This window comes from Rhynchophorus ferrugineus, unplaced genomic scaffold (assembly GCF_030347505.1).
Source record: "Rhynchophorus ferrugineus isolate W39M unplaced genomic scaffold, kcgeb_rfMv2 rfM3, whole genome shotgun sequence".
Taxonomy (NCBI): domain Eukaryota; kingdom Metazoa; phylum Arthropoda; class Insecta; order Coleoptera; family Curculionidae; genus Rhynchophorus; species Rhynchophorus ferrugineus.
Window position 1 is genome coordinate 64,880,723 of NW_027472582.1, and position 24,691 is coordinate 64,905,413.

The 24,691-nt window shown below is 32.1% G+C and overlaps 1 protein-coding gene and 1 long non-coding RNA gene across 2 annotated transcripts in view; one reads left to right on the forward strand and one right to left on the reverse strand.

Annotated features, from left to right (window-relative positions):
• l(1)G0289 (plexin domain containing lethal (1) G0289) overlaps positions 1 to 24,294 on the forward strand; it is a 68,537-nt gene extending 44,243 nt beyond the window's left edge. The window contains exons 2-9 of the mRNA XM_076397808.1: positions 8,008 to 8,159; positions 11,862 to 12,191; positions 20,304 to 20,435; positions 20,921 to 21,113; positions 21,214 to 21,423; positions 21,987 to 22,135; positions 22,259 to 22,600; positions 23,657 to 24,294. Of these exons, the coding sequence (XP_076253923.1) occupies positions 8,008 to 8,159; positions 11,862 to 12,191; positions 20,304 to 20,435; positions 20,921 to 21,113; positions 21,214 to 21,423; positions 21,987 to 22,135; positions 22,259 to 22,600; positions 23,657 to 23,725 (1,577 nt within the window). The 3' untranslated portion in view covers positions 23,726 to 24,294. The remainder of the gene's footprint in view (positions 1 to 8,007; positions 8,160 to 11,861; positions 12,192 to 20,303; positions 20,436 to 20,920; positions 21,114 to 21,213; positions 21,424 to 21,986; positions 22,136 to 22,258; positions 22,601 to 23,656) is intronic.
• LOC143192462 (uncharacterized) lies at positions 13,775 to 24,584 on the reverse strand. The gene is made up of 2 exons (XR_013004781.1): positions 24,478 to 24,584; positions 13,775 to 13,935 (listed from the first exon to the last, which is right to left on the reverse strand). It is a non-coding gene; the product is annotated as an uncharacterized LOC143192462 (long non-coding RNA).
• Positions 24,585 to 24,691: the final 107 nt, after the last annotated feature.

Genomic DNA, 24,691 nt, shown 5'->3' on the forward strand with positions numbered 1-24,691 from the left:
CATATTTTATTCAAGTAATTATTAGTGTTGCTTAGACTCCCTTGTGTATACACATAAGTGTGCAAAATAATTAGTAATAAGTAATAAATAATTAGTGTAATAAAAAATATCCAAATAAAAACTGATAACGGAAAACAGAAAAAAAGCCCAAATATTTTAACCAGTCTTTTTTCTTTTTGGGTATTAATAAAATAACTTTTCTTCAGTAGAGCCTTTGTTTAATGTTAAATTCATATTAAAATTTGTATTCATTCCATCAAGAGATTTGTTTCAGCCATCGCCTGTCATATAATTCTTATTCATATAAATAATTTTATTTGTTATTAGTGAAGGAGCTATTTTTATAAATATAACAAATTTTGGTAAAAGAGTCAGGTTTTGGCAAAAATGCTGGAGTTTTTTTGGGAAATAGTCATACTCTGAAAGGTTTCATGACAGAAGTTACAGCCATAATGTTATAAAAGATCTTGAAATATAATGTTTACCTTCTTTACGCTGAATATGATGCAAATATATGATTGTTGAAAAACTTTTTTAGGTTTCTCTTAGATACTTTTAAAATCACATATCTCTACTGCTTGTTATTCAGTGAAGCTATATATATTTCGACATTAAATCTGATGATCATGATAGAAAAATCTAAGTAAATAAAGCTGTATGTACGCATGTGCCAAATCCCGAAATGACTGAGGAGTAACGTATCCTGAATAAATTCAGCTTGAAAAAAAACCATGTTATTTTTCCTAACCTCAGCTATATTATAAATAGGAGTAGCAACTCCAGCTAATATGTTATACTTAGTTGCAGTTTGAACAAGAGCTTGAAAAATCATTGAGAATACAATATCGTATCAGATGTTTTGACTGCAAAGTGAAAGTGTATTAAGAAAAATCTAGGTTTCATATGGTTACAGATTTATATCTGTATTAGTTCTATAAACTGCCTATAACATAATATTTATATAATATCCGAATAATACACCTAAATTATGACGGATCAAAATTGATAAACCATTTTTATTTCTGTAGATGCTTTACTGTGTTAAACAATAGTGTTATGTCTTGGAAAAAGTTCGTGACATTTTTCCAAACCAATAAAGTCATTTGTAAGTAATTCAGGAATTGTGAATCGCAATGACACCGCTATAAACAACGGTTATAAAATAATTTGCGTTTAAAAATGGAGAAAAATTATAAGAATTGCCCTATATTTTGCAATATTATTAAGACAAAGGGAAGAATTCGGTGCACGTTTGTGAAAAAAGATTTATGTACGACGAAGCTGTTCACTTTATCAGAATGATTCACTTGCTTTCGGTTTGGTAATGTTGATGAGAAAGATGAGTCACGCTCTGGTCTTCTAATCATTATTGGATGTGGTGGAAACTTATTGGTGTGATCAGATAATTATATCAGTATTGTCGAAATTGGTTTGAAGATAGCCATTCGTCACCGAACTATTTTAAACCATTTATATATATTGATTGCAAAACTCTCTTTTAATGGAGTGAATGAGTAAGCTTAGACACATTTAAAAAAATCAACGAAAGCAAATATGTGTATTTCATGTAGAAACGGGCTGCGCAAGCACCTTTAACAAAATCTCAAAAGTATCTCGGAATGAATCTGGATGATATAAAAAAGAAAAGGAAAGAACTGGAGTTAAATTGTAGCAAAATGTAATGGTTAATTTGAACAAAACTTATGTCAACATATGGAATTCTATTATGGAGATGTTCCGCGAAAAATAGTATAAATGCAATACGAATTTTCCAGAACAAAGTCCTGAGAAGTATTGTAGGTGCACCAAAATAGTAAAGAATTGATTACTTACACCGAGATCTTCAAATGCCAGGAACTGTCACTCAGGAAATAGAATGGAGACAGTGAGGAGAGACTCCAACAACTAGAGTAATCTTGTAACTCTTGGATAACACCAGAACAGGACACAGGCTCAAAAAAATCAAACAATTCGATCTCGTGTAGTGTAGAGAGATGCATTTAATAGAAAAACAGCAGTATTAATACATAGACATTATGAGGTACTAAGATAGGACCGATGGGTCCTCCTAGATATATACCTAGATTAAGGTTTTACAAAGAGAAATTATAGGTTAGTCAGTAACGACTAGTAACAATGTAATAAATATTAAAAAAAACTTTGAAAAAACTCTGGCAAAACTTTTTTAAATCTTGATGGCATCATAGATTATGAGTCAAAACGATAACGAAATATTGTCGATAATAATGGAGTATACTTTGTTTAAATAAATTAATTTTTACACCGTAAGAATCGAGATACGTGTATAATCTACTGGGAAAAATGATTCTTTTTCATAGATGCTATTAATTTACGTCACGTACGTATTACGTCAGATCGTTTCTGCCAGTTTTGACCTACCGCCTCCTCCCACTATATAAGAAAAAATAAGAATAGGTCGAATAAAAAGGAAAAAGGAAATTAATTAAGAAAAGAATAATTAGAGAAAAATTAAGACAGAACCATCCCTTTTAACTTACCATTACGAAATTGATACAGAAACAGCAGTAATGTAAATGTACAACCATGTATAATTCGAGAAAGAAATTGTAGAAAAAATTAAATTGCGAAAAAAGTGGCAACTGCTAAGAACTGAAGAAAATAAAAGAAAAAGTTGATTCAAAATTAACAAAACCAAGGCATTCAGGAATACTTAGAAAATCTGACACCAACTTACACTACAGATTATTCATTGTGGAAGGCAATACAAACCTATTACCTATATGAGAAAACTCAAAAGACACCAGCAGTATAACGTTTCTATTAAAATAGATGAAATTAATTGGACTAGAAGCAATAAAGAAAAGGGCGACATCTCATAGTATTTCAAAAATGTCTTTAAACCCTTCCCGCCTGAGCTGTCTCAAGATGACGAAAATAAAATTACTACTTTCCGAAATTCGCCATTTCAAATGGATTTACCACATAAATAATTCATCGTCAAAGAAGCTCAACAAATGATAATCAGAGAGATTGAATGTAAGAAATATCTGGATATGATTTAATAACTAATATTCATATTTAATGCTATATTACGAACTAATTATTTTCCTAGCACCTGGAAAGTAGCTCAAATAATAATGATTCTCAAACCAAGGAAAACACCACAACATGTCACGTCTTATCGGCCTATAAGTTTATTATCGATAATCTCAAAAAGTTTTCGAGAAACTGTACATAAAGAGATCGCAATAAGCACGGAACAATAGAACAAGTGCACATATTTGTTAACAAAATAAATATTGACTTAACCGCCAAAATATATTGTTCAACTGCATTCCTAGACATATCTCAAGCCTTTGGTAATGTTTGACATACGGGATTGTAGGTTAAATTAAAGAAACTTCTCCCTCATCCGAATTATGAGCTACTAAAATCTTACCTCAGAGATCGACAGATTTTACTGTAAAACATTTACAGCTCTCACAGCCGATTTACCTACAACTAAAATAACCACTGTGGCAACATACGCAGACGACACGGAAGCCCTCTGATGAAGATCCAGCCTTAGCATCAATGAACCTACAAACATACCTAATTAACAAAATAAAATCTATAATCATATAACTTGTACGCTCCAGTCTATAACAATAATTGTCAACTCCCGCAAGCAGAAGATACTAAATATCTTGGTATGCACCTAGATCGATGCCTAATTTGGAAAAAGCACATACTCGCCAAACGGAAACAATTTGGACTTAAATTCTACCAAATTTATTGGCTTATTGGGCGCAAATCTAAGTTATCATTAAATGTCAATATATTATTGTATAAATCTATACTCGAGCTTATTTGGTCATTTAGAATCCAACTATGGGGAACTGCTAGCAAGTCTAATATATCCATCATACAATGGTTCAAAAATAAAGATTATTTATTACGTGTCATTGTCGATGATCCGTACTATGTTTCAAATGAAGTGATACAATGCGATAGATGCGATGCGATTGATTCATCTAGAACCAATAACAAATGTAATTCAACGTGTTTGTGTGATGTACTTTGAAAGAGTTTCAGTACATCCTAATGTACTCGGTAATCAGCTAAATAAAAGTAGTGACAGTGAAATGCGTAGACTAAAACGTCTAACACCACCCAATCTGATTATTGAACATATATAGACTTTAGAATAAGACTAATTAATTAAAATAGTATTTTATACAGGACATCACTTAAGGAAGTGATTTTCTACATGCCATGTATATATAATATAAACATAACAAATACTTATTGCCCTCTGAGCATATTGTGGAACGACTAAGAGTAATAATAAAAAAAAGAAAACTAAAGGTAATAAAATGTTTGGTTGTATTAATTGTTATTTTTCAAAGTATAATCTTAACTTTGTGCATTCAAGCCCTCTCTCAAATAGTTTTACGGAATAAGTTAATGGAATAGTTAATTTATTATTTATTACTAAATTATTATTTTTGTATATTGTATTGTTTTATGATACTTATACCGTATAATAAGGATATAATGTGGCCATATCCTTTTCCGCTTCGAACGTTTATAGCCCCGATAATGATATGCCAAATTTCATTATCATATTCGCCAATCAGTACATAATTGTGAATAGTTAATGTCAAGTTCATACGATACCAAACGTCATACCCATACAAAATACAATGAACCTATCGTGGAGATATTTTATTGTTCGTCACGCCGGTATTTATTATCTTTTTATGTCACTATTACTTTATTATTACCGCGAGCTTATCGAATATATAAAAAGTTTTGATGTTTGATAAACGTTTGTATTTTTAAATTAAGATGTATATTAATTAAAATATTTTTCATAATTTTTTTAGAATAGATCTATACAGCTGTATAATTTTGATAGCTGTATAATGAACCGATCATTAGTTTGTGAATTATAGCATTTTGAGTGAAGCAACTTTTGTTATTGTGAAACAAATGGATAAAAAGGAATTTCGAGTGTTGATAAAATATTGCTGTTTGAAGGGAAAAATACAGTTGAACCAAAAACTTGGCTTGATGCCGAGTTTCCGGACACTGCCTCGGGAAAATCAACCATCAAGATGGTATGTTAAGTTTAGACGTGGTGAAATGAGCACCAAAGACGGTGAACGCAGTGGACGCCCAAAAGAGGTTGTTACCAACGAAAACATTAAAAAAATCCAGAAAATGATTTTGAATAAACGTAAATTGAAATTGAATGAAATATCAGACACTCTAAAGATATCAACTGTACGTATACATCATATCATTCGCGAATATTTGGGTATGAAAAAGCTCTGTGAATAGTGGGTGCCACGCAAGCTCACTCTTGACCAAAAACAACGACGAGTTGATGATTCGGCGCAGTATTTGAAGATGATCAAGCGTAATAAACAGTTTTTGCGTCGATATGTGACAAGGGATGAAACATGGCTCCCTCATTTCACTTCGAAGTCCAATCGACAGACATCCGAGTGGACTGCATACGATGAAACCGCTCCAAAGCGTAGGAAAGCGCAACAGTCGGCTAGCAAGGTTATGGCGTCTGTATTTTGGGATGCTCATGGAATAATTTTTCATTGACTACTTTGGAAAAGGAAGGACCATCAACAGCGACTATTACATAGCGTTATTGGACCACCAAGACAATGCACTGTGTCCCCGAGGCCTATTTTGAAGCAAAGGACAAATCGTACTGCAAAAATGGTATCGAAAAGTCGGTGGGTCCCTTGAAAGCAATTATGTTGAATAAAAAAAACTAATTTTGCCGAAAAAATATGTTTTACTGTGGTAGGCCGGAGACTTTTCAATTTACCCGTTACATGAGATATGCCATAAATAAAAAATGTTACTATAGCTACCTTTCCTAATAACACTATGGTTGAAGACATTAGCGACGAAGTAATCAGAAAACTGCAACGCGTATGTAATGATATGAATAAGTAAAGTCAGACATGGAGAATGAAAATCAACAAGAGTAAATCAGCACATATTGATTTCATCTATAACCAGATTGTTCATATACCTATAAATATGAATAATACTATGATTTCATAGAGTAACAATGCTGTGTCTTGGGATGAATTTTGACAAAAAATTTCGTTGGAACGAACACATCAAAAAGAAAAGAAAATAACTCGAATTAACATTCAAAAATGTGTGCTAGTTATATTAAAATGTATGGTTAACGTTATTATAGTGTGGTATGTGTGGGGAAGATCTAAATTATCCGTACATAATAAATTGCTGCTATGCAAGCAGATACTAAAACCTATATGGACCTACGGTTCAGTTATGGGAATGTTCTGTAAGAAGTACTATCAACATGATACAAGTATTTCAGAATAAAGTACTGAGAAGTATTGTAGATGGACCAAGATACTGCAGGAAGAGTTACTTACATCGAGACTTTCGGATTCCAACTCTTATAGAAGAAATTAAGTACTGTAATTCTTAGAGAACACTGAGCTAGGACGCTGACTCAATCGAACCAAACCACGTGATCTTTTGTAGTTGTCTAGTGAAATTTACTAAATGGCAAAAAGACAAAAACATTGAAAAGTTATACTAATCTTTATATCGTTTTATTTAAGACCATGTAAGGACCAATGGGTCTTTCTAGATAAGTGCCTGGTTTTAAGTATCTGTAATAAAATTGTTAGTTAGTCGGTAACGACTAGTAATAATATATTAATAAATAAAAAAAACTTTTCCCTATCATTCTGGAACGTAATGATACTGTATCGAAAGATTTCAAGTTTGTTACACCCAATCAGGTGAAACGGCTTCAAATTTTCCAAAATAATCTCCTCAAGAAAATCTTAAACGTTCCATGGTTTGTCAAAATGTGAAATATTCAAATTCACAGGGAAACTGGCACTCCAGAAATCAAGCACTTCATATCTTAATCCTTTCACAAACAAGTGGTTTTGGAAATACATTTTCACAATTTTTATTGCTTTTGAGTTAATTTTTTCACGACAATTTGTCAATAATTAATAAAAAAAATTGTCAAAACAGGATACTGCTACTAATCTTTCAAATTACAAGAAATTCAGCTTCCTTGGCGCCGTGGTCAAAGCGGCAGGACTATCCCCCCCTACTGTTGCGATAGTCACAAGTTCGAGTCCTGCTAAGGCATGGTCATAAATTTCAAAAGACAAGAGTGTAAAATCCTACAAGGAAAGTGATCCAAGTCGAGTAGAAAACCAGGCTGGATAAGACCGGATGTCTTCTGGGATCATTTCCAAGTCTCTCGCAGTCGATAGGCTTAATACCGAGGATTGTGGCTCGGAGCCCTCGTTAAGCAATAGGTCCAGCCTAGACAAACCCTAGTTGGTAAAAGTGATACTCTAAAATTATCAAAAAAAATTACAAGGGATGCGACAATAATTCCACACTGGATATCACATATTGAAAAACAGACGTCCTATGTCATTCATAGCAAATAATTGTAAATTTCACAACCTTATTATCTCAAAGTTCAATAATACGTTTAACGTGTTTAGGTATATTATAAAGTATTAAATATTATTCACCCAGGTGAGCAAATATTTTTTATATCTCTACGTACTTTTCATCATAAGAAAAGAGCAAATCTTTCAAAATCCATTATTGTAGACAAGTAAAGTCGAGGCCAGTTGTTGAAATTTAACGTAAAAAAAGATCAATAAAACTGCTTTTATTGTAGGTAAATATAGACATAGAAAATATGTTCCTAGTTCAATGAACTCCAAAAATTACCTTCACCTAATAGAAAACAAATTAATTCTTTTATATATAAAGAGATGTCAAAGGTAGAACTTTTAACGATTGAAATAGAAATAACCATATAATAAATCATCGATAACTTAACAAGAACTGAATGAAATATATCACTTTTAATATAAAACTTTTATATGTAATACGTAAAACATATATTTATTTAAAAATATATTTATATATAAAAATGTATAAATAATATGTCTTTTTTATGTCATTATATTTAAAAAAATGTTTTTTTTTCAGATATCGTACCAGATGTATTCCTAGACAAAGACCATTCGCTGTTCCATTACGAAGTGTTTGATGACCACAATCTACTCTATAGAAGATTCAAGAGAGACAAATCTATAACCTCTATCAAGAATACTAGTATTACAACAATTGCATCTACAGAGGTTTGTACATAACTCAATAAGTGCACTGTTCCCTTGTTGTCTTTCGCCGGATTTTCATATCATTCTAATTATTATTATAGTGTATAAGATGTGGCGGTTTTAATGAAAAGACTTTTATTGTTTTCAAAATATTTTTTAAAATGAATTACATATTACATTAAATATGCTTGGTACAATCTTAACTGCCAAATTACTACTACCAACTAACCAGTAAAGTTGTTTGATTTGAGTATGATCTGCTCTACGTTTCGTCTAACACGATGTCTCCGATTTAACCTACCATCGATTCCGCTTAAGGGATCAGGGAACTCTCAAGTATACACTCAAGTAAGACACTTGAACACAGCTGTGTCATAGTCAAATTCCCATACAATATAAAACCAACACGTTCTTTTGATATCTTTATGATGTTTTTATCTTTTCGATCATTCAAAACGATTTTGTGGATTTTTTTGATGTTTTCTGGTGTTACCACCTTATTTGGACGTCCACTACGTTCTTCATCATCGGTGTCTCTACGACCACGCTTGAAATCAGCAAACCAACGTTTTATTGTTGTTATAATCTAGCGGAGTCTTTATAACACTTTTCAAGCTATCGCTTCGCTTGAACGGTATTTTATACCATCAAGAAGCAGTGTGAAATTAAAACACAAGGGCTAGGCTAGGGTAGGCTTCTTCACTATTGTCTCCGACCGCTATAATCGCAGGATCATCAACAAAGGTAGCTCTCGTAATATTTTCCATTTGTGGCATATCACAAGTGTAAAGTAGATAAAGCATTGGTCCCAATACACTTCCTTGTGGTACACCTGCTTTAGCTTCTTTTATTGTAGAGTAAGCTTCTTCTTATTTGACTCTAAACATTCTGGTTGTAATGTATTATTTTAATAGATCGGTGTGTTGTTTTGGTAGCATTTTCTGTAGTTTATGAACAAGGCCTGCATGCCAAACCTTATCGAAAGCGTGTGTTACATCTAAAAATATAGCTGAGCATACTTTTTTACTTTCGTAGCCTTTTTCAAAACATCTGTTATTCTGTGGACCTAGTCAATTGTTGAGTGCTTGTTAATAAACCCAAACTGGTGTGTTGGTATTAGGTTTTTCTCTCTATGATCGGTTTTATTCTTTTCAACAGGAGTTTTTCAAAAACCTTAGATATTGCTGGCAGCAGTGATATAGGTCTATAGGTTCTTATTTCGTTTGGTGACTTCCCAGGTTTTGGGATCATTATAATTTCCGCCATCTTCCAAAGGTCTCGGACATGTTTTAATCTAAATGTAAATCTGTATAAATATCTGTATTGATCAAGTTGGTGAGTTTTATAATTCTCTTTCTTGGTAGTTTTTGCAGTAATTCTCCTGTTATTAAATCGTAGCCTGGTGATTTCCTGGGGTTAATGTCAGTTTTAATAACTTTGGTTAACTCTTTCGGCGTGATTAATTCAATCACTGAATTTTCAGCTTCTGTATCCGGCAAATTATGTTCAATATTACTTTCGTTTGGTTTGAAAGTTTTTTCTAGATATTCAGCAAGTGCTTCTGCTTTTTGGTGATTATCACGTGACCAATTCCCACATAGGTTTCTTATAGTTTTATTAACACTAGTTTTTAAAACAGTTACGTTATACAATATGTGTGGTTTAAAACAACAAAAACTTTAATTTTACTTCAACAACTATTTGATTTAACGGAAAGAAGTTGCGACTTGTTGATCAACGGTACAAAATGATACTGAAGGTTTTTGATCTATTCTAATATAAACTACACCCCTATGTCTAGATGTTTCACTCATTATATCATTCAGTATGAACATGAATACACCGTGTGTTATGTTATATACGCTCCGGCTTCTTCAAAAATGATTGTTTATGTTGATGAGTAAATGAACAAGACCACGGCATTTCAGGAATACTTAGAAAATCTGACACCAACTGGCAAGAAGCAATAAAGAAAAAACCGACATCTTCTCAAAGTATTTAAAAAATGTCTTTAAACCTTTCTCGTTTGAGCTACCTCAAGAGGACGAAAATAAGATTACTGGCTTCCTAAATTCGTCATTTTAAATGAATTTAGCACGTAAAAAAATCACCATCAAAGAAGCTCAAAAAATAAGTAATTATTTTCCTAGCATCTGGAAAGTAGCTCAAATAATAATGATTCTCAAACCAGGGAAGACACCAGAAGATGTCACGTCCTACCGGCCTATAAATTTATTACCGATAATCTCAAAGGTTTTTCAGAAACTTAGAAAAAGAAGCTCACTTGTATAATAGTAAAAAGAGAGATCATTCCAGAACACCAATTTGGGTTTCGCAATAACTATGGAACAATAGAATAAGTGCGTAGACTTGTTAACAAAATAAATATGGATTTAAACGCCAAAATATATTGTTCAGCTGCAATCCTAAATATATCTCAGGCCTTTGATAAAGTATGGCATATGGGATTGCGCGTTAAATTAAAGAAACCTCTTCCTCATTCGGATTATGAGCTATTAAAATCTTACCTCAGTCATTTACATAGTCATTTTACTGTAAAACAAGGCGATGAACCTACCGAATTACATAAACGGAAACAACTTGGACTTAAACTCTACCAAATGTATTGACTTATCGGGCGCAAATCCAAGTTATCATTAGACGACAAGATATTATTGTATAAATCTATTTGGTCATATGGAATCCAACTATGGGGAACCGCTAGCAAGTCTAATATATCCATCATATAACGGTTCCAAAATAAAGTGTTACGTGCCATTGTCGACGTACTGTGTTTCAAATGAAGTGATGTCCTGTGAACGCGATATTCCTCTAGAGCCAATGCAACCAGTGTAATTCAACGGTTTTGTGTGAAGTAGTTACTTCAAAATAGTGTCAGTACATCCCAATGTACTTGCTAATCAGTTAAATATGCGAAGTGACAGTAAAGTGCGTAGACTAAAACGTCATATACACAACATAAAACACCATCTAATCTGATTACTGTACATTGATTATTGGACATATAGAATTAGACTAATTAATTAAAATAGTATTTTATACAGGAGATCACTTAATGAATTGATTTTATACATGCCATGTATATATAATATAAATCTAACAAATACTTATTGCCCTCTTGGCAGATTGTGGAACTATTAAGTGTAATAAAAGAATGTTAATGAGTGAGGTGTCCAAACATAAGGGTTTCGTTGACATTTAAATAGTATACAGCCGGTAGTATCGCTTGTGATGTTGGCCTTCTTACAAATTCATTAATTACATTAAAGTAAAATAGTTTTAAAATAAAATCATAATTTTTCTTCTCTACGTTATCTACAGGATCCATAACTTATTTATTATTGGTATCGGTCATTATCGGTATTATCAATCATCCATTCCGCGAATCTCAAAACTGCATTGTGCCTTCTTCTTGTTCAAAATTAACAATTTCAGAAGTTCTTTCAGCTAAAGGATCTGTTCTAGCTTCTTTAGAAAAATTGTAGTTGCGGTTCAGAATGGTCAACTCGAGCTTCAGTTGTGCCTGGCAGCTAGTACTTAGCCTTTAGTACCAATGTTCATGCCCATAACGTTCATACTTTAAAAAATTAGTAAAAAAGTTCAACTCCAACACCGAAAATAATTAGAATGGTGAAATATCCCCTTGAAGACATGTTAATAAAGGCCCACACTTCAAAAAAATCGATTTTAATTTATGTTTAGATACCGACGACAACTCACCAATTCGTCCAAGTCAACGAATCAAAACCAATCGAGCCCAGCTCGAATTCATCGAGTCCGCTGATCGTTCCTGGTCAACGTTTGTTGGGAGTCAACGGAACCGGTCAGCAAAAATGGCACATTACTCAAATTCTTCCAGATGCAACGCTTCAAAATGTCACGTCGTCAGTTAACACCGCTGTCAAGAATATTACCTTAATAGCTACTAATGAGGCTTCTGATGAAGCTTCTAAGGATATTTTAACCGATGATCTGCCACCAGAAGATCTAAACAATGCTCTGGAGAATGCTAGAAACATGACAGTAAAAACGGTAGGTGATTTAATACCTTTTACATTTTCATTATGTCTTGTTTGTTTTTTATTATGTTTATTAGATGCTTCTATATATTCTGGTCTGGTCATTTTTTACATTCAAAATGTATATATTGTAAAAATTGGTACAATATACAGTATTTTATGCATATTGCACCAATTATATAAATCAATCAGTACATCAGTACAACCGGCTTCATTGGCGCAGTGGTCAAGGCGACAAGACGGTCCTCCTACTGTTGCGATAATCGCTGGTTCGTGGATGTACTTTATATTTGTGATTGTAATTGTAAATATCTTAGGCAGCAGTGGAAAATCCGACAAGGAATAACCATCCCAGTCACGCGAGTAACCAGGCTGGGTAAGGCCGGATGTCTTCTGGGATGGTCTCTAAGTTGGTCACTGGCCAATCAGTAGGTCTAATGTCGAAAACCGTGGTTTGGAGTCCACGTTAAACTGTAGTTCCTGTCCAGATAAACCCTAGTTGGTAAAAAGAAGACTCTAAATCAGTACAGTGCAAAATCAATACATATTGTACAAAATGTATTAATATTAAATCAATCTATCAAATTTGTCAGTTAGATTAGTTATAACTGTTCAATTCGGTGGTTTTGATATATTTCTACATAGAATAACAGTATTATTTATTTGAATTTAATATTATCGAATTATTCAATATCTACAGACGCCAATATATGTTCAAAATTATATTTTCGATATTTCTTACTTTTATTGTTCTATTTGAAGCAATAGATTGGTTGGCGGTAAATTGCCAAAACTCATCAAACACTTTTTAGAAAACCCATCCAAAACTGAACGTTTATATGCAACCGGAAAGATCCAAAAGGTTTTCTCCCTTTTCTAGTCTACATGAATTGACTGAAATTGCCATTTCGAAACGTTTCAACTGAGGATGTCGGCCGCCGAGAAAAGTATCGATATTTTAAAAAATATCGATATTTTTAAAAAGATATTAATATAACGGAGAAAATCAAAAATTAAGTACCAAAATACATTAAATCTTTAAAATTAAGTACCAATTTATAAAATTTATTAAAAATGTTTAGGAAATATATTTAATTTTTTGGAAAAATCGTAAAATATCGGCTAACAAAAATATCGATAATTTCTCGCCATCCCTAATTTCAACATCGCAGTTACAATGCTTGCTAGGCAAAAAAGAAAAGTTTTCTGTGGTGTATTGTTGACGACAATGACAAGCGGATCTACTAATAGTCGCAAAATCATCCTCTTTTATAACAATACTGGTCCACATATCGCAAGAGTTGTGAAGGATAGACTGTTGCAGCTGAAATTTTCACCGCCCAACGTACTTACCAGTCATAGAGCCTTCCGACGACTATTTGTTACAAAAATGGATCGATGGTTAAATCGGTGCCAAATAAACATTGTTGATTGCAGAATATTGCTTGCTGATTGAACGCAGTAATTGACACTGCTGTAAGTCTGCCTATAAATTATAATCATTTAAGTATTTTTATATTTATACAGTCACATTGGTTGATGACAACAAACTAATACATACACAATAAAGAATGGAACTAAATCAAAAAATAACTATAGTGTGTTTTATAAAATATATTATAAATTAGAAATAAACAAATTAACAATTGAGAAAAAAAGTCCCTTCCTCAGCTGGAAACTGCTTTAAAAAAATGTTCCGCTTGTTCGGTACTTGTGTGGTGATGCGGTTCCATACTTGCAACTTGCACTCAGTGGAACTAATATAAAAAAAAATAATAAAAAAATGGTTTTCAGGGCTTAAGCAAATACAATAATTTAATGCATTTGTTTATAGCAATTAATCATTTATGGATATGACCATTACATCTTTTAATATACTCGATGTTTAACCACATACACCGCAGACAACTGAATATTTGATAATTCAATTTTTTTGACCACGGCAATATGTTGACACTCAAACGGTACTAAAATATATATTTTAAACCACAATTGATACTATTATAATCGACGTATTCCGTTATATGGTAGATAAAATAATATTATGGCCTATAAATTAGTTTTAAACCATTTTTTTAAATTTGAAGCAATATTATGAAAATTCGGCACAATATATTTTATTAAAAGTATTGCCCATCGATAGCCGCTACTTTTTTCATCTTTCAGGAAATTTCATTAAGTTTTTATCTCGAAAGAACGATATATCCTTTGGAGTTATCAACGAATTGATCCATTTTTTGGTATCTTCATAAGAACTGAAGAGCTGCTCAGACAGATCACTACTCATATGTCGGAACAAGTAGTAATCAGAAGGAGCAAGGTCAAAGAAGGGAAATAGGCCGGGTTGGATAGCACTTCCCATTTTAATGTTTCTAAGTATCTTTTCACTGGTTTTGTAAAATGTAGTCGAACGTTGTTATGCTGAAGAATAACATTGTGTGTCTTTGCTCGTATTCGCACGACGGTCGGTTCAAACCCATTACTGGCTTCGTTAGGTTTTAGCAGCTCATAGTATACCATACCAAATAGATCCTACCAAATACAGATTATGGAGCCATGTGCATTCAGCTTTGTTGTTCCTGTTGAAGCATCATGTGTCGAGCGATTGATTACTGTCATAGGATTTAAATGAATAATAACTGAAATAAATAATTCCCTTAACTCCTAATAAGTATCCTTAATATTAATTAGTATTATTCTACGTATTTGTAGCTATAGTCCTTCCAATAAAACAGCTAATGTACGTCATCAAAATTTATAATGCAACGTTGCCGCACCAAATTTAATAATACAATAAAATACTTAATATAAAATGATAAAGCAAAAATAATGGATCTAATTCATATTTATTGAAAAACTACAGTAAAATAAACAGCCACGATAGTTTGTAGGTTAGATAGGCCGATTTGGTTACGTATTCAACCGCATCAGGCTCCATTCTGTCTCTTTTTAACTAGAGTAATGCCAATTAGTAAAATGAGAAAGAAAAATGTTCCGAGTTTAAAAGGAATTATACGTTTTTATCAACTGAATTTGGTAATACGTTCGATGGTATTGATGACGTGCATTTTCTGTTTTAATGGAAGGACTATATGTTTTATTTTACGCTCTCCTGTCATCCTGAACTCTTTTTTATCTACACATAAATCTTTGTTTATTTGTTATATATTTTACCTTAATTTAATATATCCATTTTATTCCGTATTAAAAGTAAAATAACAATTGTATAGTTCCGTATGAGATTATCAAAAGCGACAAAAAAGCGAAATATAAAGCAGAAAACAAATTATATATTATGTATATATGTTACCAAAACAACACACCGAACTACTAAAATCGTACATTACAGCCCGAATGTTTAGAGTTAAACTAAAAGAAACTTACTCTACAATAAAAGAAGCTAAAGGAGGTGTACCACAAGGAATTGTACTGAGGTCAATGCTTTATCTACTCTACACTTGTGATATTCCACAAATGAAGAATATTACGATGGCTACATTTGGCGATGATACTGCGATTATAGCTGTTAGAGACAATAGTGAAGAAGCCACACGAATTACAACAGGCCAGTGACAACATAAATAATTGAACACAATCTTGGAAAATTAACGAAAGTAAATCTGTGCATGTGCATCAGACCGTACAAGCACCAATATCATTAAATAATACATATAATTCCATATAGCAACGATGCTAAATATCTCAGAATGAGTTTTGATGCAAAACTTCGCTGGAAGGAACATATAAAGAAAAGAAAAGGACTGGAATTGAAATATAGGAAAATATATTGGCTAGTTGGAAGAAAATCACAATTATCAGTATCAGTATCAGTATCAGTATTAGTTCAATTATGGGGGTGTTCTGCAAATATTAATATAAACAAAATACAAATTTTCAGAACAAAGTCACGAGAAGTATTGCGGGCGCATCCAAATACTACAGGACTGACTACCTATATCGAGACCTTCAAATACCAACAGTCAGTCAAGAAATTAAGAGAATTGCAAGGTGGCATGAGGAAATACTCCATCCCCATGAAAAGAACGAAACCATCTGATCTTATGTAGTGTTGTGTAGTGAGATGCATATATTAAAAAATACAGCAGTGACATGTATAAACATTATTTCACCAGAGACTGAGGTATGTCCGATGGGACAAATCGTAGGTTAGTCGGAAACGACTAGTAACAATGTAACAATTAAATTTAAAAAAATTGTCGCTATAAATTTGAACAATAATTATAATAATTTTGAATAATTTAAAACTAATTAAACAAAAATTTGTGAAAACTAGGCGGTTTATCTTAAGCAAGCATATTTCTGGTTATGTTTATATGTTCTATTCGTTCAATGAATGTCACTTTCGCGAGTTTATTGATATAGTATAAATGCCACTTCTTCAATTTTTGGCGATTAAACTGATGTTCTTTTCCGGCCCAATGAAAACGTTAACTTATACGCACAGGACACTTTCATAACCAATTTTGTAACAGTGAATCTGGCATACTTAATAATTGGGACGAAATGACCGTAAACAGGTATCTAATGGATGCAATTTATTAAATAATTTAGATTTGTCCTTAGTTGATCGTTAGGTCTGGACGAATCAGACATCCTAATTTGCTTGATTTTACTGGGGTCGTTCTAAAGGCGAAACTATACTCGTATTATGTGTCTTATAACGTTTTATTTTGTTTGTTATTCGGGTCTGTAAACTATTAAATTATTTATCATTCACACAATAATATCGTTTAACCTAATTGTATTAGCACAGAATATTATTCATTTGTGTTAATCTATAATACGAATGTATATTTTGTTTTTAAAAATATAATATTTTCTATTACCTGCTGTATAATAGGTCGAATGATACTAGTAAATTTTGTCATTTAATGGAAGAAACAACAAGATTTTATGATTTTAAATGCCTTAAATTTTTGTAGATATAAAAACAGCGATAAGGTAAACAAAAAAAGACAAGGTGTACGATATAACATAGGGATACTAAAACATATCGATATTTTTTCAAAATATATCGATAGGTTAAATAGACTATCGAATTTTGAATTTCAGATATTTACCCCCTTAAACCTAGAAAAAATATCGGTATTATTTTGAAGTAAAACATCAAGCTCTTTTGAGAATTCTCCCCGATATTTTCAATATCTTCTTATTTTTTATTCTCAGATATAATCGTTATTTTTTAAAATATAGTATGATATATCTACAATTTATATGATTGGTGTTTTACACATTATATTATTTATTGTTGAGAATATTATTAAAATCTATAAAAACGATTAATAACAAATTTATATTTGAAAATTAATATTAGATACACTTTTTGATTTATTGATGATGCGCTTTCTTCAGTAAATTTGATGAAATTTCGACACAAGAGATACAGATATATTAATGATTTAACAAAATCTATGATTGAGAAAAGCCTATACGCAACATTCCTCCTGCAGTACTCCAAGTCATTAAGATTTTTTCAAATTTCATTTCCAGTAATATTGCAGCTTACCAGGCTGTGCTCAAAGCTTTTAAAGTTATTATTTCATATATTAGTTATACGATGAGTATATAACAATTCAATCAACGAATGGATCACGCGGGTTCGAATCCTGCTAGGACATGGGCGTAAATGTATGTTTGTTATTGTTTAATATTTGTGATTGTCCATCCTAGGCAAGAGTTCAAAATCCGACAAGGAAAATGATCCCAGTTACGCCAGTAACCAGGCTGAGTAAGACCGGATGTTTTCTGGATGATTTGGTCACTCGCCTGTCCGTAGGCTTAATGCTGAGGGCCGTGGTTCGGAGCCTATGTTAAAGAGTAGGTCCAGCCCAGATAAACCCTCGTTGGTAAAAAGGAGACTTTAAAGTATATAAAAATAAATAAATGGATCCATTTGATCCAATAGTTCATAATTCTAAGAAGCACTATTTTTATTTTTTTCCATAAAGGTTTTGTTTTATTCAATAAAGTTCATAGTTTTTAAACGTTTTCTTATAGTTCTTATAGATTCATCTTATTGAAAGATGCTGTTAATAACAAATTATGAGTTTGAGTAGGTTATGGAAGAAAAAAAAGATACACCATACAGTGGTCTAGTAAGAATTAAAATATCTCAATTATTAACAACATAACAGCTCAATTGAAAAGTCACCGACCTGACACCTAGGTGGCGCTACTAGAATTAAATCCATATGTTTTTTAGTTAGCCCTAACCCTCCAAAGATGCGTGTATAAATTTGACAGCTGTCGGATCATTAGTTTGTAGAAAAGGAATTTCGCGTGTTGATAAAATGTTGTTTTTTGAAGGGAAAAAATAAGGTTGAAGCAAAAACCTGGCTTGATGCCGAGTTTCCGGACACTGACCCAGAAAAATCCACCATCAAGGATTAGTATGATTGCTACGTTTAGACGTGGTGAAAAGAACACCGAAGGCGGTGAACGCAGTGGACGCCCAAGAGGTTGTTACCGACGAAATCATTAAAAAAAATCCATAAAAGGATTTTGAATGACCATAAATTGAAATTGAATGAAATAGCAGACATTCTAAAGATATCAACTCAACGTGTACATCATATCATTCACGAATATTTGGGTAAGAGAAAGCTCTCTGCAAAGTGGGTGCCGCGCGAGCTCACTTTTGACCAAAAACAACGACGAGTTGATGATTCGGAGCAGTGTTTGAAGATGATCAAGCGTAATAAACCCTAGTTTTTCCGTCGATATGTGACAATGGATGAAACATGTCTCCATCATTTCACTCCGAAGTCCAATCGACATCGTCATCCGAGTGGACTGCACACGATCAACCCATTCCAAAGCGTGGGAAAACCCAACAGTCGGCTGGCAAGGTCTGTATTTTGGGATGCGCATGGAAAAATGTTCTTGACTTGAAACCTTGAAAAGGGAAGGACCATCAACAGCCACTATTACATAGCATTATTGGAGCGTTTGAAGGACGAAATCGCGGAAAAACAGCCGCGTTCGAAGAAAAAGAAAGTGCTGCTTCCCTAAGACAATGCACCGTGTCACAAGTCAGTGAAAACGATGGCAAAAATCCATGATTTGGGTTTCGAATTGCTTCCTCATCCACCGTATTCTCCAGATCCGGCCTCCGGCGACTATTTCGGCGGGTCTTCCCGACCAGGTATCCGTAACAGTATTCTCCTACCCGGTTCCAGGCCAAAAAAAAACCGGCGACTATTTCCTTTTCTCAGATCTGAAACGAATACTCGCTGGGAAGAAATTTTCGTCGAATTAAGAGGTGATCGACGAAACTGAGGCCTATTTTGAAGCAAAGGACAAATCGTAAGACAAAAATGGTACCAAAAAGTTGGAGGGTCGCTATTATCACTGTATCACCCTTGAAAGAAACTAATTTTGCCAAAAAATATGTTTTACTATGGTAGGCCGGGGACTTTTCAATTCATCTGTTACAGTACTTAAATAATAATATTATTATACACAATTTATCACAACAAGGTCTGGAATATGTAAATAAAATAATTCCGTTTTTGTTATCATACGTTTTGTTGCTTTAACAATTCGATACGAATACCAGTTAAAGCTGCCTTTGTAGCTCAGTGGTCAAGTCAACAAAAAAACCCTCCTACTGAATATAGTAGTCGCGAATTCGATTTTTGCACACGAGTTACGCCACTCAAGCAGCTGAGTAAGATGTGGCTTGATGCCGATGACCATATTTCAGAAACCATATTAAGTAATAGGTCCAGCACAAATAAGCCCATATTTATAAGAAAGAGATTCTAATATATGACAATATTTACCAATCAGCCTAACATTATGATACTGTATTTGAAGTTCATGTGCACTTATATGTACAAATATATTTACAGTACAATAACAATTAATATTTGTTTTCCACTTCGATATGAATTTTAAAGCGAATAAAATGGAAATAACAATATGTCAGTTCGATTATGTTATTATTGTTTTATTCAAATGAGTAAACCAATGTAATTTTGAACTTGTATTTACTATTTACGATAAAAACTAGTTTGTTACCTTGGATTTTATGAAAAATAACTTAACGTAACAACGAAGTTTATTTATTCCTTAAAAAGATTAACATTTTATTTCATTCTAGGATACGCATGTCTTCTACAACAGCACCATTTATAACGAACCGGAAGTTGGAAAGGAATTTTGGGTGGATATGGATAAAAGGACCGACGTTAAAGTCAGTGATCTGCTATCGAGTTCTCATCGAAGAGCAGCAGTAAGTTCCACTAATTGGTTTTCATCATATATTATAAACCCATAGTCTATCCAATAAAGCAGTCAATGCAGGTCATCAAACTTTATGACGTCAGCGCGTCGCAATGTTTCCGCTTTAATTTATAATTTTGTAGAGATTTGACAACTGTGTCGAAGACATCCAATTTTATAAACAATTTCGCTAACGTGTTCCGACGCATCAAACAGCATTCTGTATCTTTGTAACTTAGATATAATATACCAACTTGTAAAATTTGGGTTACATTCAAAAATATAGCAAAGAATACTGTTTTTTAATGATGACTGATGGTTCAAATTATTTTTCCATATAATCTGTCAATTGTTAACTATTTGGTTATAAATCAAAACCAACATTTGGGTGTAAGGTATTTTTTCTTAAAAATTCCTAACTTGCTATATAACCAATAATATTAATTAATGTAAGAACAATAAAAAATTTCAACATTTATAAATATCTTATTTCAGACAATAAAATTATCATTTGAATTCCCATTCTACGGTCACTATATAAAAAATGTAACAGTAGCAACAGGAGGGTTTTTATACACGGGAAACTATGTTCATTCATGGCTAGCCGCAACTCAGTACATAGCTCCGCTAATGGCCAACTTTGATACTGGTTTATCAAACGACAGTTACATTAAATTCGCAGATAATGGTAAGTTATCTTGATCCAATTATCTCTATTACATTTATCTTTCCCAATATTTTTCTTTAAACTTAATACTTCACATCGCTTAATATGATTTATTTTTTAGGAACATCATTCACCGTAGAATGGGACAGCGTTTTATTACAAGACAAGCCTGATGACGGAGAATTCACGTTCCAAACGACGTTGCATCAAAATGGTGATATAGTATTCGTATACAAGAATGTCCCACTGCTGATTAAAGATATCAATGACGATCATCATCCTGTTAAAGTTGGACTTTCGGATGCGTACATATTGGACAAAACCATATTTTGTAAGAATTAGTTATTTTACCTATTTGGCTTTTCTAAAACTATAACATTTATGGATTTTAAATTAATTGTATGCTAGTGAAACAAACAAGATGGTCAAAATACAATTGCAAAATCAAAATATCTTACAAATCAAGTTGTTCAATCAATCTACAGTCTGCCTTATATGTCCATTTAAAATCAGTTTTTTTTATTCAAAGCGAATTGCGAGAAATTAAATATATTTAAAAAAATAGAAAGGGACCAAGTCCTGGTTGAACCTTACTCTAGCTGTAAAATAACTAAAAGTAACACTGAAAAATTATTGCAGTGGAGAAAAAACCCAAAATTACAGTTGAAGGACATACTCTCACTCACTCTACTTTGGCCTGAAAAAAAGTCATTGTGCAAAGGTTTGACTCAGAAGAAGAGATTGATATTAAATTTTGTTCTGGCAGTGTTTAATGCCTGTATCGATATTTCTATTTCTGTTTTGCTAATTGTGGTTTGGTCCAATTTCAACAATATTTCTTACTTCCTATTATATACCAAAATAATATATTAATATATAAACTGTGTTATTTAGTTGTCCGTAGAAAAACGATATACGAATATCATCGTGTTGCTTTTAAAAAGGAAGAAATAAGAAATTGGACAGCTATATTCCTGAAGGCACTACCAAATTGTTTGGATTACCGAGATTGTAAATCATGTGTTATGGCAGAAGATCTTGAAGTAAGTACTTATTCTCAAAACCTAACAAAATATAGAAATAAAAACATATTCTGATTCTTTTGAATAATTAATTTCGTATTTTCTAAGATTATTTTAATTGTTTTTTTGTAACAAAATCTGTAGTGTCAGTGGTGTCCAAGCTTAAACCAATGTTCAGCTGGTAAAGATAGAAATCGCCAAGATTGGATCGATAAAGGATGCGATTTAAGAAACATCAGCCAGGAAGCCAAATGTGGCATGGTATTTGATGATAAGGAATACATCACCAAAAATAGTAACTACGACGTAGAGAAAGCAGAAAATAGTGACGCCGACTTCATAGGTCACTCGTCCCACTCATCCCAATTAGGAGCCTCTGGATATGTAGTCGTTGCCTTTCTAATCGCCATGTTATGCGGCTTCGGTTATTGGACAGCTTACGCTTATCGAAATCCTCACACCACAAGTGGGCAGATGTTAATTAGGGTACGTTTTTATTCTTGTTGTAATTACAGATCTTATCGATATGCCGCCACCTTACGACAACTAGAGACACGTTATGGGTGAGAGTAAAATTATATTGTTCTATTTGAAGCTATTTATCTATTACACAGTTGAAGTTCCCCACATATAGGACACATAATACTGTTATATTGGGATTTAGGTAATACTGCCAACGTTTGTCCAAATTAGAAAGATTTAGGGGCTTAGTTTAGGTTTAGACTTAATGGTGAGGGTATATATCACTACACAGATTTTAACGTTGATTCGACATTATGTATATACATAATAAATACCATATCCTACTATAATCACATTATTACGCCATTAGTCATATTTTACACCTACTTCAGAGCATGTTCGTATGTTTTTAGTAATAAAAAATAATGTTGGTCTACGTTTAACTATATTACACCAGAAAAAATCATTTTTCACCCAGCTTATTCTTAAAAACAAGTTTTTTCCACTGTTCTGAAAATAACAATCCCGACAAAAGTTACTACTTAGAAGTACTCTTTAAGAAGGTACACCAATTGGTCATATTCTTGAATTGATCTCTAAACTATACTATTTTAAACATCTTGATCATCTTTCAGTTTTTCTTTACTACTATTAAATTTGCAGAACCAGATACTTATTCAAATTAATTTCTCTCTTTCTCATATCCCTTTTATTTCCAAAAAAGTGCAATGTTGAAGATGTTATAACATTTAACATTTTAACCTTTTTTGCATCGAAGGGTTTAAAACAATACATAGAGACTAATATTCTTTTCCCTAACGGTTTTTCCCTAATTATTAAATATATTTTAGGTACTGTTACGTTAATTCTTATATAATGTTCTCAGAGTAAGAAATCTCTAATCATAAACAGTTGATTGTTAATTCATTATAAATGTTGCAACTTATTTTGCATGACCGTAATAACATTACATTCATATAGTAAATAATCATTTATATTTAATATATCACAACATTTTTAACATCTAGATATTTTACAGTTCTCAGTTAAGCAATATTTAATTAACTTATTTGTTTTTAGTATCGACCAAGCCAATGGAGATGGAGACGTGGTGAAGCTAGATACACTGCAGCAACAATTCATATGTGATAATCTGTAGTGTATTTTGATTCTAACAATAAATGACATTCCCTATTACTTTTATATGAGTCGAGAAACAATGAAACAGATTTAAAATAAATGAAACTGAATAGATGTATGTAAAAGTGCGCGTATTTGACTAAGTTTGTAAATTTTTAATAACTGTGTATTATAATGATAGTAATTTTAATAGTATAAACTTAAGTATTTTGTATTGATTAATTATATCTATTTTACTTTTATATCTTAATAATATTCATGTTATAGCAAATAGATAATATACTGTGATAAATATAAAATTATGTCCAAATTAAAAAAACTCATATAATTAATTTTGAATTGTATTTTTCATATTTTAGATATTGGTGAATGATATTTTATGCATTAGTATGCATCAGAATTTTATAAGTTATAATTACAGACTTTTACCAAATTTAATGTAACAATATGTAAATATTTTACTACTGTATACTTTAATAAGTTTAGCAATTTCATGCAAAAATAATTTTATGACAAAATATGATAAGGTAATTTATTTAAGGATTTAAGATTTTCAGTAATTAAATTTTTTAAAGAAATTTTATTTAGTTTTATTTTCATTGTATGTCCCTTAAAACATGACTTATGACTCTCTAAAAGCCAATGAACATAAAATGACAAGGATGTCATTTAATAATGACATCATAATTAATTAATTTATAAAATATTCTGCTTCTCTTTCATGCAATCAATTTAAAACATTTAAAAATAATAAAACTTACCTAATTTAATCCAAATTATCAACTTCTATAGTTTTTTTACTAAAGTACCTATACTTCTGTAAAAATATAATTTTTATAGGAATTTGTCAGTGGATATTCAGTGATAAATATCGCTCTTTATTTATTAGACAAAAACAGAGATATGTACGGCTATGGAAATAATCTGATCCAATAAGAGAACGCCTTTTTGTGTATAAGGATAAACTTTCCGCCA